The sequence below is a fragment of the Accipiter gentilis genome, unplaced genomic scaffold (assembly GCF_929443795.1).
Source record: "Accipiter gentilis unplaced genomic scaffold, bAccGen1.1, whole genome shotgun sequence".
NCBI classification, from domain to species: Eukaryota; Metazoa; Chordata; class Aves; order Accipitriformes; family Accipitridae; genus Astur; species Astur gentilis.
This window is the reverse complement of record NW_026060779.1, coordinates 902,501-912,500: the sequence shown is the minus strand read 5'-3', so window position 1 is coordinate 912,500 and position 10,000 is coordinate 902,501. Positions and strand designations below refer to the sequence as shown.

General features: G+C 56.2%; 1 protein-coding gene across 10 annotated transcripts in view; it reads left to right on the top strand.

Moving 5' to 3' along the window:
• LOC126036664 (putative uncharacterized protein DDB_G0271982) overlaps positions 1–10,000 on the top strand; it is a 23,090-nt gene that overhangs the window by 12,343 nt on the left and 747 nt on the right. For 2 of the 10 annotated variants that reach the window (XM_049796682.1, XM_049796687.1), the window contains exons 2-3: positions 4,878–4,903; positions 9,461–10,000. The exon at positions 9,461–10,000 is cut by the window's right edge and continues 747 nt beyond it. In XM_049796682.1, coding sequence (XP_049652639.1) covers positions 4,878–4,903; positions 9,461–9,920 — 486 coding nt within the window. In that variant the 3' untranslated portion in view covers positions 9,921–10,000. Of the gene's footprint in view, positions 1–4,141; positions 6,173–9,452 lie in introns of those variants that run through there. The other 8 variants (XM_049796681.1, XM_049796686.1, XM_049796680.1 and 5 more) reach the window with 5 other exon arrangements.

The following is a 10,000-nucleotide window of genomic DNA, read 5'->3' as shown; positions in this document are numbered from 1 at the left end:
AGGGTTAGGGTCGTTAGGGATGGGCTTAGGGTTGGGGTTAGTGGTTAGGGTTAGGGTTAGGGTCAGGGTTAGTCTCTCGTCCTCGGCAGAGCCTGTTTCCGAAAAGGCACACTTCCGGCTCCTTGTCCCACACGGAAGGTGGCAGGCCGGAAAGGTGTTGCTGGTCTTCACCGTCCCCCTGCAGCTTATTCACAGGTACAACAGGATCTGGGACCCGGGCTTGCCCAGAGGAGGAACATCTCATGGCTCTCGTCCTCGGCAGAGCCTGATTCCGGAAAGGCACATGTACGGCTCCTTGTCCCACACGGAAGGTGGCAGCCCTGAAAGCTGTTGCTGGTCTTCACCGTCCCCCTGCAGCCTATTCACAGGCACAACAGGATCTGGGACCCGGGCTTGCCCAGAGGAGGAACATCTCATGGCTCTCGTCCTCGGCAGGGCCTGTTTCCGAAAAGGCACACGTCCGGCTCCTTGTCCCACACGGAAGTTGGCACCCCTGAAGGATGTTGCTGGTCTTCACCGTCCCCCTGCAGCCTATTCACAGGCACAACAGGATCTGGGACCCGGGCTTGCCCAGAGGAGGAACATCTCATGGCTCTCGTCCTCGGCAGAGCCTGATTCCGGAAAGGCACACGTCCGGCTCCTTGTCCCACACGGAAGGTGGCAGCCCTGAAAGCTGTTGCTGGTCTTCACCGTCCCCCTGCAGCCTATTCATAGGCACAACAGGATTCAGGACCCGGGCATGCCCAGAGGAGGAACATCTCATGGATCTCTTCCTCAGCAGAGCCCGATTCCGAAAAGGCACACGTCCGGCTCCTTGTCCCACAAGGAAGGTGGCAGCCCTGAAAGCTGTTGCTGGTCTTCACCGTCCCCCTGCAGCCTATTCACAGGCACAACAGGATCTGGGACCCGGGCTTGCCCAGAGGAGGAACATCTCATGGCTCTCGTCCTCGGCAGAGCCTATTTCCGAAAAGTCACAAGTCCGGCTCCTTGTCCCACATGGAAGGTGGCAGGCCGGAAAGATGTTGCTGGTCTTCACCGTCCCCCTGCAGCCTATTCAAAGGCAAAACAGTATTCAGGACCCGGGCACGCTCAGAGGAGGAACATATCATGGCTCTTGTCCTCGGCAGAGCCTCTTCCCGAAAAGGCACACGTCCGGCTACTTGTCCCACACGGAAGGTGGCAGCCCTGAAAGCTGTTGCTGGTCTTCACCGTCCCCCTGCAGCCTATTCACAGGCACAACAGGATCTGGGACCCGGGCTTGCCCAGAGGAGGAACATCTCATGGCTCTCGTCCTCGGCAGGGCCTATTTTCGAAAAGGCACACGTCCGGCTCCTTGTCCCACACGGAAGGTGGCAGCCCTGAAAGCTGTTGCTGGTCTTCACCGTCCCCCTGCAACCTATTCACATGCACAACAGCATCTGGGACCCGGGCTTGCCCAGAGGAGGAACATCTCATGGCTCTCGTCCTCGGCAGGGCCTATTTCCGAAAAGTCACAAGTCCGTCTCCTTGTCCTACATGGAAGGTGGCAGGCCGGAAAGATGTTGCTGGTCTTCACCGTCCCCCTGCAGCCTATTCAAAGGCACAACAGTATTCAGGACCCGGGCACGCTCAGAGGAGGAACATATCATGGCTCTTGTCCTCGGCAGAGCCTCTTTCCGAAAAGGCACACGTCCGGCTCCTTGTCCCACACGGAAGGTGGCAGCCCTGAAAGCTGTTGCTGGTCTTCACCGTCCCCCTGCAGCCTATTCACAGGCACAACAGGATCTGGGACCCGGGCTTGCCCAGAGGAGGAACATCTCATGGCTCTCGTCCTCGGCAGGGCCTATTTTCGAAAAGGCACACGTCCGGCCCCTTGTCCCACACGGAAGGTGGCAGCCCTGAAAGATGTTGCTGGTCTTCACCGTCCCCCTGCAGCCTATTCACAGGCACAACAGGATCTGGGACCCGGGCTTGCACAGAGGAGGAACATCTCGTGGCTCTCATCCTCGGCAGGGCCTCTTTCCGAAAAGGCACCCGTCCGGCTCCTTGTCCCACACGGAAGGTGGCAGCCCTGAAACTGTTGCTGGTCTTCACCGTCCCCCTGCAGCCTATTCACAGGTACAACAGGATTCAGGACCCGGGCTTGCCCAGAGGAGGAACATCTCATGGCTCTCGTCCTCGGCAGAGCCTCTTTCCGAAAAGGCACACGTCCGGCTCCTTGTCCCACACGGAAGGTGGCAGCCCTGAAACTGTTGCTGGTCTTCACCGTCCCCCTGCAGCCTATTCACAGGTACAACAGGATTCAGGACCCGGGCTTGCCCAGAGGAGGAACATCTCATGGCTCTCGTCCTCGGCAGAGCCTGATTCTGGAAAGGCACACGTCCAGCTCCTTGTCCCACACGGAAGGTGGCAGCCCTGAAAGCTGTTGCTGGTCTTCACCGTCCCCCTGCAGCCTATTCACAGGCACAACAGGATCTGGGACCCGGGCTTGCCCAGAGGAGGAACATCTCGTGGCTCTCGTCCTCGGCAGGGCCTCTTTCCGAAAAGGCACACGTCCGGCTCCTTGTCCCACACGGAAGGTGGCAGCCCTGAAACTGTTGCTGGTCTTCACCGTCCCCCTGCAGCCTATTCACAGGTACAACAGGATTCAGGACCCGGGCTTGCCCAGAGGAGGAACATCTCATGGCTCTCGTCCTCGGCAGAGCCTGATTCTGGAAAGGCACACGTCCGGCTCCTTGCCCCACACGGAAGGTGGCAGCCCTGAAAGCTGTTGCTGGTCTTCACCGTCCCCCTGCAGCCTATTCACAGGCACAACAGGATCTGGGATACGGGCTTGCCCAGAGGAGGAAAATCTCATGGCTCTCGTCCTCAGCAGAACCTGTTTCGGAAACGGCACACATCCTGCAACTTGTCAGAAAAGGTTTACAGTTAGGGGTTAGGGTTAGGGTTAGGGTTGGGGTTAGGGTTAGGGTTAGGGTTAGGGTTAGGGGTTAGGGTTAGGGTTAGGGGGTTAGGGTTAGGCTTAGGGTTAGGGTTAGGGTCAGGGTTAGGGTTAGTGTTAGGGCCATTAGGCTTAGGGTTAGGGGTTAGGGTTAGGGTTAGGGTTAAGGGTTAGGGTTAGGGTTAGGGTTAGGGTCCATTAGGGTTAGGGTTAGGGTTAGGGGTTAGGGATAGGGGTTAGGATTAGGGTTAGGGTTAGGTGTTAGGGTGAGTGTTAGGGTTAGGTGGTTAGGGTTACTGTTAGGGTTAGGGTTTAGGGTTAGGGTTAGAGTTAGGAGATAGGGTCATGGTTAGTGTTACAGTTAGGGTTAGGGTTAGGGTTTAGGGTTAGGGTTAGTGTTAAGGGCTTAGGGTTAGGGTTAGGGTTAGGGTCGTTAGTGATGGGCTTAGGGTTAGGGTTAGTGGTTAGGGTTAGGGTTAGGGTCAGGGTTAGTCTCTCGTCCTCGGCAGAGCCTGTTTCCGAAAAGGCACATGTCCGGCTCCTTTTACCACACGGAAGGTGGCAGCCCTGAAAGCTGTTGCTGGTCTTCACCGTCCCCCTGCAGCCTATTCACAGGCACAACAGGATCTGGGACCCGGGCTTGCCCAGAGGAGGAACATCTCATGGCCCTCGTCCTCGGCAGAGCCTATTTCCGAAAAGTCACAAGTCCGGCTCCTTGTCCCACATGGAAGGTGGCAGGCCTGTAGGGATTGGCGCTCGGAAGATCTTGCGATGTACGGAAAGAGAAGGGTTAAAGGAGGCGGGATGACCGACAGGCAGTATATAAGGGCGTGACGCAGTTGAATAAACGCCATTTGCAGCATCCTCATATTGGTGTCAGTGCTCTGTGGCCCAGGGTATGGTGGACCCTGTGCCGAGTCCCACGGGGTGATCAGACGAATGTCTACAAGTGGTGACCCCGACGTGATTGGACATCGGCGGATTACGCGGGGCGTAATCGAAGGCCTGGCCAGGCATGGAAGGAGTCCTGAAGGTGTTGGACTCATGCTCTAGAGAGGTAAAAATCCCTATGGGACAAAAAGAAGCGAAAGCTTGCCTAGAGCGGCTCCTGAAAGAGGAAGCGATAGAGCGCCCGGGGGACATATTGTCTCCTGAGTGCTGGCCGAAATGCACCGCGGCTTTAGCGGAACGGGCTATGGCGACGCAGCATGGTCCGGAGTTAAAGACGTGGGGGCGGATTAGGGCGATTTTCAGGAAAGTGCGGGAGGAGGGCTTAACATGGAAGGAAGCAAAGAGATTGATGCACGCGCAGGCGGAGCGGGGCGTGCAGGCGGATGGGGGGGCGCGGACAGAAGGGCTGACGGAGGTAGCGGAGCAGACGCCTCTGGTGCTCCCAGTGCAGCCGTCAGCACCGGCCGAACCACCGGGATACCCTTGGGAGGAGTTTGAACGGGAGCGTGAACGGGCGAGAGAGGAGGAGCGGGAGAAAGATCGACAGTTAATTCAGGAGGCAGAGGAACCCGTGGCTGAGCAAAGGAGACGGGAGAAGGAGAGGCAGAGACTAGAGGAGGCGGAGAGGGCGGTGATGAAGGGATCGGAAAAGGAGCAGGCAGAGGAGGGAGCGGTTCCCCTGTATGATCCGGAGGATTGGGTGCCGGGACGTGTTTTGCGAACTGCGCCACAAGCTCACCCTAAGATGGCGCCGACATCCGCCTTCTCCCCGGATGTCTCTCCGGAGGTCGGGAGAGGCGGAGCACGGCCAAAGGAAGGAGGAAAGAAAGTCAGGACACCCCCTCTTACGCGCGTAGCGGAAGAGGAAGAGAGTGGTCCGGACTCAATCGAGGGGTCGGCTCAACGGTTAGAGGAGGCGTGGCAACTGGTGGGCGGACACCGCTGTCGTCCGCCGCACGCAGCGGTAAAACAAAAGGCTATCTCCGACTGTAAGGCGCAGTCGGCAGCAGCCAGTGAAACGGCAACGCCTATGTCTTTAATACCTGTGTCCGGCCCAGCTGCAGATCCGCTGCAGATGCTGCAGCGAGTAGTAGAGGAGATACAGGAGCAGGTGAAGCAACAGCGGCAGCTGCTACAAGCAGCTGGGGAACAGAAAGGAGTTCCCGATTCACCAAAGATCACGTTGCCAGACTGGAAAATTGTAGCAAAGGAATGTGTTATGGACGGCATACGTTTTGAAGGACCCCCTTTAGTTTGCCCAGTCCGAGCTGGTCCAGGTGGTGTAGGGGTGGAGTGGTCTCTGTTAGATAGCAAGCTTTTGCAACAAGTGAAAAAGACCGTGGATGAATACGGCTTAGGACATCCCATGACAGGCTCTCTGTTAGATGTGGGTTTTTTTTCAGGTTCACTGACTCCCTGGGATTCGCGACAGTTTTGCAGTATGATTTTGACTCCCATTTTTTTTTTGATTTAGAAGGAAGCTTGGACAAACAGATTACAAGCAGCACTAGTTGAGACCCAGAAACAGGAAAGTGGGAAGGAGGGTGGCGCTTGGTGACACAGGGAAGAGGGTATGCTGCAGTACAATCATCAGAGCACCCAGACTCACGTGTGCGCTGGGTGCCGTCACGGTGGTTGAAACCAGACCTCAGTCAATAACGATTTGTTGTGAGTTATTTTGCAGGATGCCGTTCAGAAGATCATCTGAGTACCTGCACTGTGGTCGTTGTGACCCTTGGGTGCTTACCAAGTATGACCGCTGTGGACAACAACTCTGGAGACGCACCAGCCGAACATCAAAATGGTGTGACCGATGTTTTGAACACCGCAGATCCACTTTACAGCAACCGCTGTGTGTACCCCATAAGCGGGGGACTATGATATGCTTTTAGACAAAGCCAATCAATTACAGGAGGCAGGTGACAGTGGCTTGACAATCTCCTCTCGTCGACCTGGCAATGGCTCCTGTCTTTGATTGACTGAAAAACGTTGACCCTATTTGGAATCCTTTTGGTGGTGGTTATTATGGTTTGTTGTGGGATACCAGCACTGACTGTTTGCGTGCGGAAACTCTTTATACAGAGTGCGGGTACCCACCAGTACACGAATTACTATGAGGTGGTGGGATCACTTATACCTGTAACGCCAGTTTGTACCGTCGGTCATCCGCCATAGTGAGGGGGGAATTGTAGGGATTGGCGCTCGGAAGATCTCGCGATGTACGGAAAGAGAAGGGTTAAAGGAGGCGGGATGACCGACAGGCAGTATATAAGGGCGTGACGCAGTTGAATAAACGCCATTTGCAGCATCCTCATATTGGTGTCAGTGCTCTGTGGCCCAGGGTATGGTGGACCCTGTGCCGAGTCCCACGGGGTGATCAGACGAATGTCTACACAGGCCGGAAAGATGTTGCTGGTCTTCACCGTCCCCCTGCAGCCTATTCAAAGGCACAACAGTATTCAGGACCCGGGCACGCTCAGAGGAGGAACATATCATGGCTCTTGTCCTCGGCAGAGCCTCTTCCCGAAAAGGCACACGTCCGTCTACTTGTCCCACACGGAAGGTGGCAGCCCTGAAAGCTGTTGCTGGTCTTCACCGTGCCCCTGCATCTTATTCACAGGCACAACAGGATCTGGGACCCGGGCTTGCCCAGAGGAGGAACATCTCATGGCTCTCGTCCTCGGCAGGGCCTATTTTCGAAAAGGCACACGTCCGGCTCCTTGTCCCACACGGAAGGTGGCAGCCCTGAAAGCTGTTGCTGGTCTTCACCGCCCCCTGCAGCCTATTCACAGGCACAACAGGATCTGGGACCCGGGCTTGCCCAGAGGAGGAACATCTCATGGCTCTCGTCCTCGGCAGAGCCTATTTCCGAAAAGTCACAAGTCCGGCTCCTTGTCCCACATGGAAGGTGGGAGGCCGGAAAGATGTTGCTGGTCTTCACCGTCCCCCTGCAGCCTATTCAAAGGCACAACAGTATTCAGGACCCGGGCACGCTCAGAGGAGGAACATATCATGGCTCTTGTCCTCGGCAGAGCCTCTTCCCGAAAAGGCACACTTCCGGCTACTTGTCCCACACGGAAGGTGGCAGCCCTGAAAGCTGTTGCTGGTCTTCACCGTCCCCCTGCAGCCTATTCACAGGCACAACAGGATCTGGGACCCGGGCTTGCCCAGAGGAGGAACATCTCGTGGCTCTCGTCCTCGGCAGGGCCTCTTTCCGAAAAGGCACACGTCCGGCTCCTTGTCCCACACGGAAGGTGGCAGCCCTGAAACTGTTGCTGGTCTTCACCGTCCCCCTGCAGCCTATTCACAGGTACAACAGGATTCAGGACCCGGGCTTGCCCAGAGGAGGAACATCTCATGGCTCTCGTCCTCGGCAGAGCCTGATTCTGGAAAGGCACACGTCCGGCTCCGTACCCCACACGGAAGGTGGCAGCCCTGAAAGCTGTTGCTGGTCTTCACCGTCCCCCTAACCCTAACCCCAACCCTCACAGGCACAACAGGATCTGGGATACGGGCTTGCCCAGAGGAGGAAAATCTCATGGCTCTCGTCCTCAGCAGAACCTGTTTCGGAAACGGCACACATCCTGCAACTTGTCAGAAAAGGTTTACAGTTAGGGGTTAGGGTTAGGGTTAGGGTTGGGGTTAGGGTTAGGGTTAGGGTTAGGGTTAGGGGTTAGGGTTAGGGTTAGGGGGTTAGGGTTAGGCTTAGGGTTAGGGTTAGGGTCAGGGTTAGGGTTAGTGTTAGGGCCATTAGGCTTAGGGTTAGGGGTTAGGGTTAGGGTTAGGGTTAAGGGTTAGGGTTAGGGTTAGGGTTAGGGTCCATTAGGGTTAGGGTTAGGGTTAGGGGTTAGGGATAGGGGTTAGGATTAGGGTTAGGGTTAGGTGTTAGGGTGAGTGTTAGGGTTAGGTGGTTAGGGTTACTGTTAGGGTTAGGGTTTAGGGTTAGGGTTAGAGTTAGGAGATAGGGTCATGGTTAGTGTTACAGTTAGGGTTAGGGTTAGGGTTTAGGGTTAGGGTTAGTGTTAAGGGCTTAGGGTTAGGGTTAGGGTTAGGGTCGTTAGTGATGGGCTTAGGGTTAGGGTTAGTGGTTAGGGTTAGGGTTAGGGTCAGGGTTAGTCTCTCGTCCTCGGCAGAGCCTGTTTCCGAAAAGGCACATGTCCGGCTCCTTTTACCACACGGAAGGTGGCAGCCCTGAAAGCTGTTGCTGGTCTTCACCGTCCCCCTGCAGCCTATTCACAGGCACAACAGGATCTGGGACCCGGGCTTGCCCAGAGGAGGAACATCTCATGGCCCTCGTCCTCGGCAGAGCCTATTTCCGAAAAGTCACAAGTCCGGCTCCTTGTCCCACATGGAAGGTGGCAGGCCTGTAGGGATTGGCGCTCGGAAGATCTTGCGATGTACGGAAAGAGAAGGGTTAAAGGAGGCGGGATGACCGACAGGCAGTATATAAGGGCGTGACGCAGTTGAATAAACGCCATTTGCAGCATCCTCATATTGGTGTCAGTGCTCTGTGGCCCAGGGTATGGTGGACCCTGTGCCGAGTCCCACGGGGTGATCAGACGAATGTCTACAAGTGGTGACCCCGACGTGATTGGACATCGGCGGATTACGCGGGGCGTAATCGAAGGCCTGGCCAGGCATGGAAGGAGTCCTGAAGGTGTTGGACTCATGCTCTAGAGAGGTAAAAATCCCTATGGGACAAAAAGAAGCGAAAGCTTGCCTAGAGCGGCTCCTGAAAGAGGAAGCGATAGAGCGCCCGGGGGACATATTGTCTCCTGAGTGCTGGCCGAAATGCACCGCGGCTTTAGCGGAACGGGCTATGGCGACGCAGCATGGTCCGGAGTTAAAGACGTGGGGGCGGATTAGGGCGATTTTCAGGAAAGTGCGGGAGGAGGGCTTAACATGGAAGGAAGCAAAGAGATTGATGCACGCGCAGGCGGAGCGGGGCGTGCAGGCGGATGGGGGGGCGCGGACAGAAGGGCTGACGGAGGTAGCGGAGCAGACGCCTCTGGTGCTCCCAGTGCAGCCGTCAGCACCGGCCGAACCACCGGGATACCCTTGGGAGGAGTTTGAACGGGAGCGTGAACGGGCGAGAGAGGAGGAGCGGGAGAAAGATCGACAGTTAATTCAGGAGGCAGAGGAACCCGTGGCTGAGCAAAGGAGACGGGAGAAGGAGAGGCAGAGACTAGAGGAGGCGGAGAGGGCGGTGATGAAGGGATCGGAAAAGGAGCAGGCAGAGGAGGGAGCGGTTCCCCTGTATGATCCGGAGGATTGGGTGCCGGGACGTGTTTTGCGAACTGCGCCACAAGCTCACCCTAAGATGGCGCCGACATCCGCCTTCTCCCCGGATGTCTCTCCGGAGGTCGGGAGAGGCGGAGCACGGCCAAAGGAAGGAGGAAAGAAAGTCAGGACACCCCCTCTTACGCGCGTAGCGGAAGAGGAAGAGAGTGGTCCGGACTCAATCGAGGGGTCGGCTCAACGGTTAGAGGAGGCGTGGCAACTGGTGGGCGGACACCGCTGTCGTCCGCCGCACGCAGCGGTAAAACAAAAGGCTATCTCCGACTGTAAGGCGCAGTCGGCAGCAGCCAGTGAAACGGCAACGCCTATGTCTTTAATACCTGTGTCCGGCCCAGCTGCAGATCCGCTGCAGATGCTGCAGCGAGTAGTAGAGGAGATACAGGAGCAGGTGAAGCAACAGCGGCAGCTGCTACAAGCAGCTGGGGAACAGAAAGGAGTTCCCGATTCACCAAAGATCACGTTGCCAGACTGGAAAATTGTAGCAAAGGAATGTGTTATGGACGGCATACGTTTTGAAGGACCCCCTTTAGTTTGCCCAGTCCGAGCTGGTCCAGGTGGTGTAGGGGTGGAGTGGTCTCTGTTAGATAGCAAGCTTTTGCAACAAGTGAAAAAGACCGTGGATGAATACGGCTTAGGACATCCCATGACAGGCTCTCTGTTAGATGTGGGTTTTTTTTCAGGTTCACTGACTCCCTGGGATTCGCGACAGTTTTGCAGTATGATTTTGACTCCCATTTTTTTTTTGATTTAGAAGGAAGCTTGGACAAACAGATTACAAGCAGCACTAGTTGAGACCCAGAAACAGGAAAGTGGGAAGGAGGGTGGCGCTTG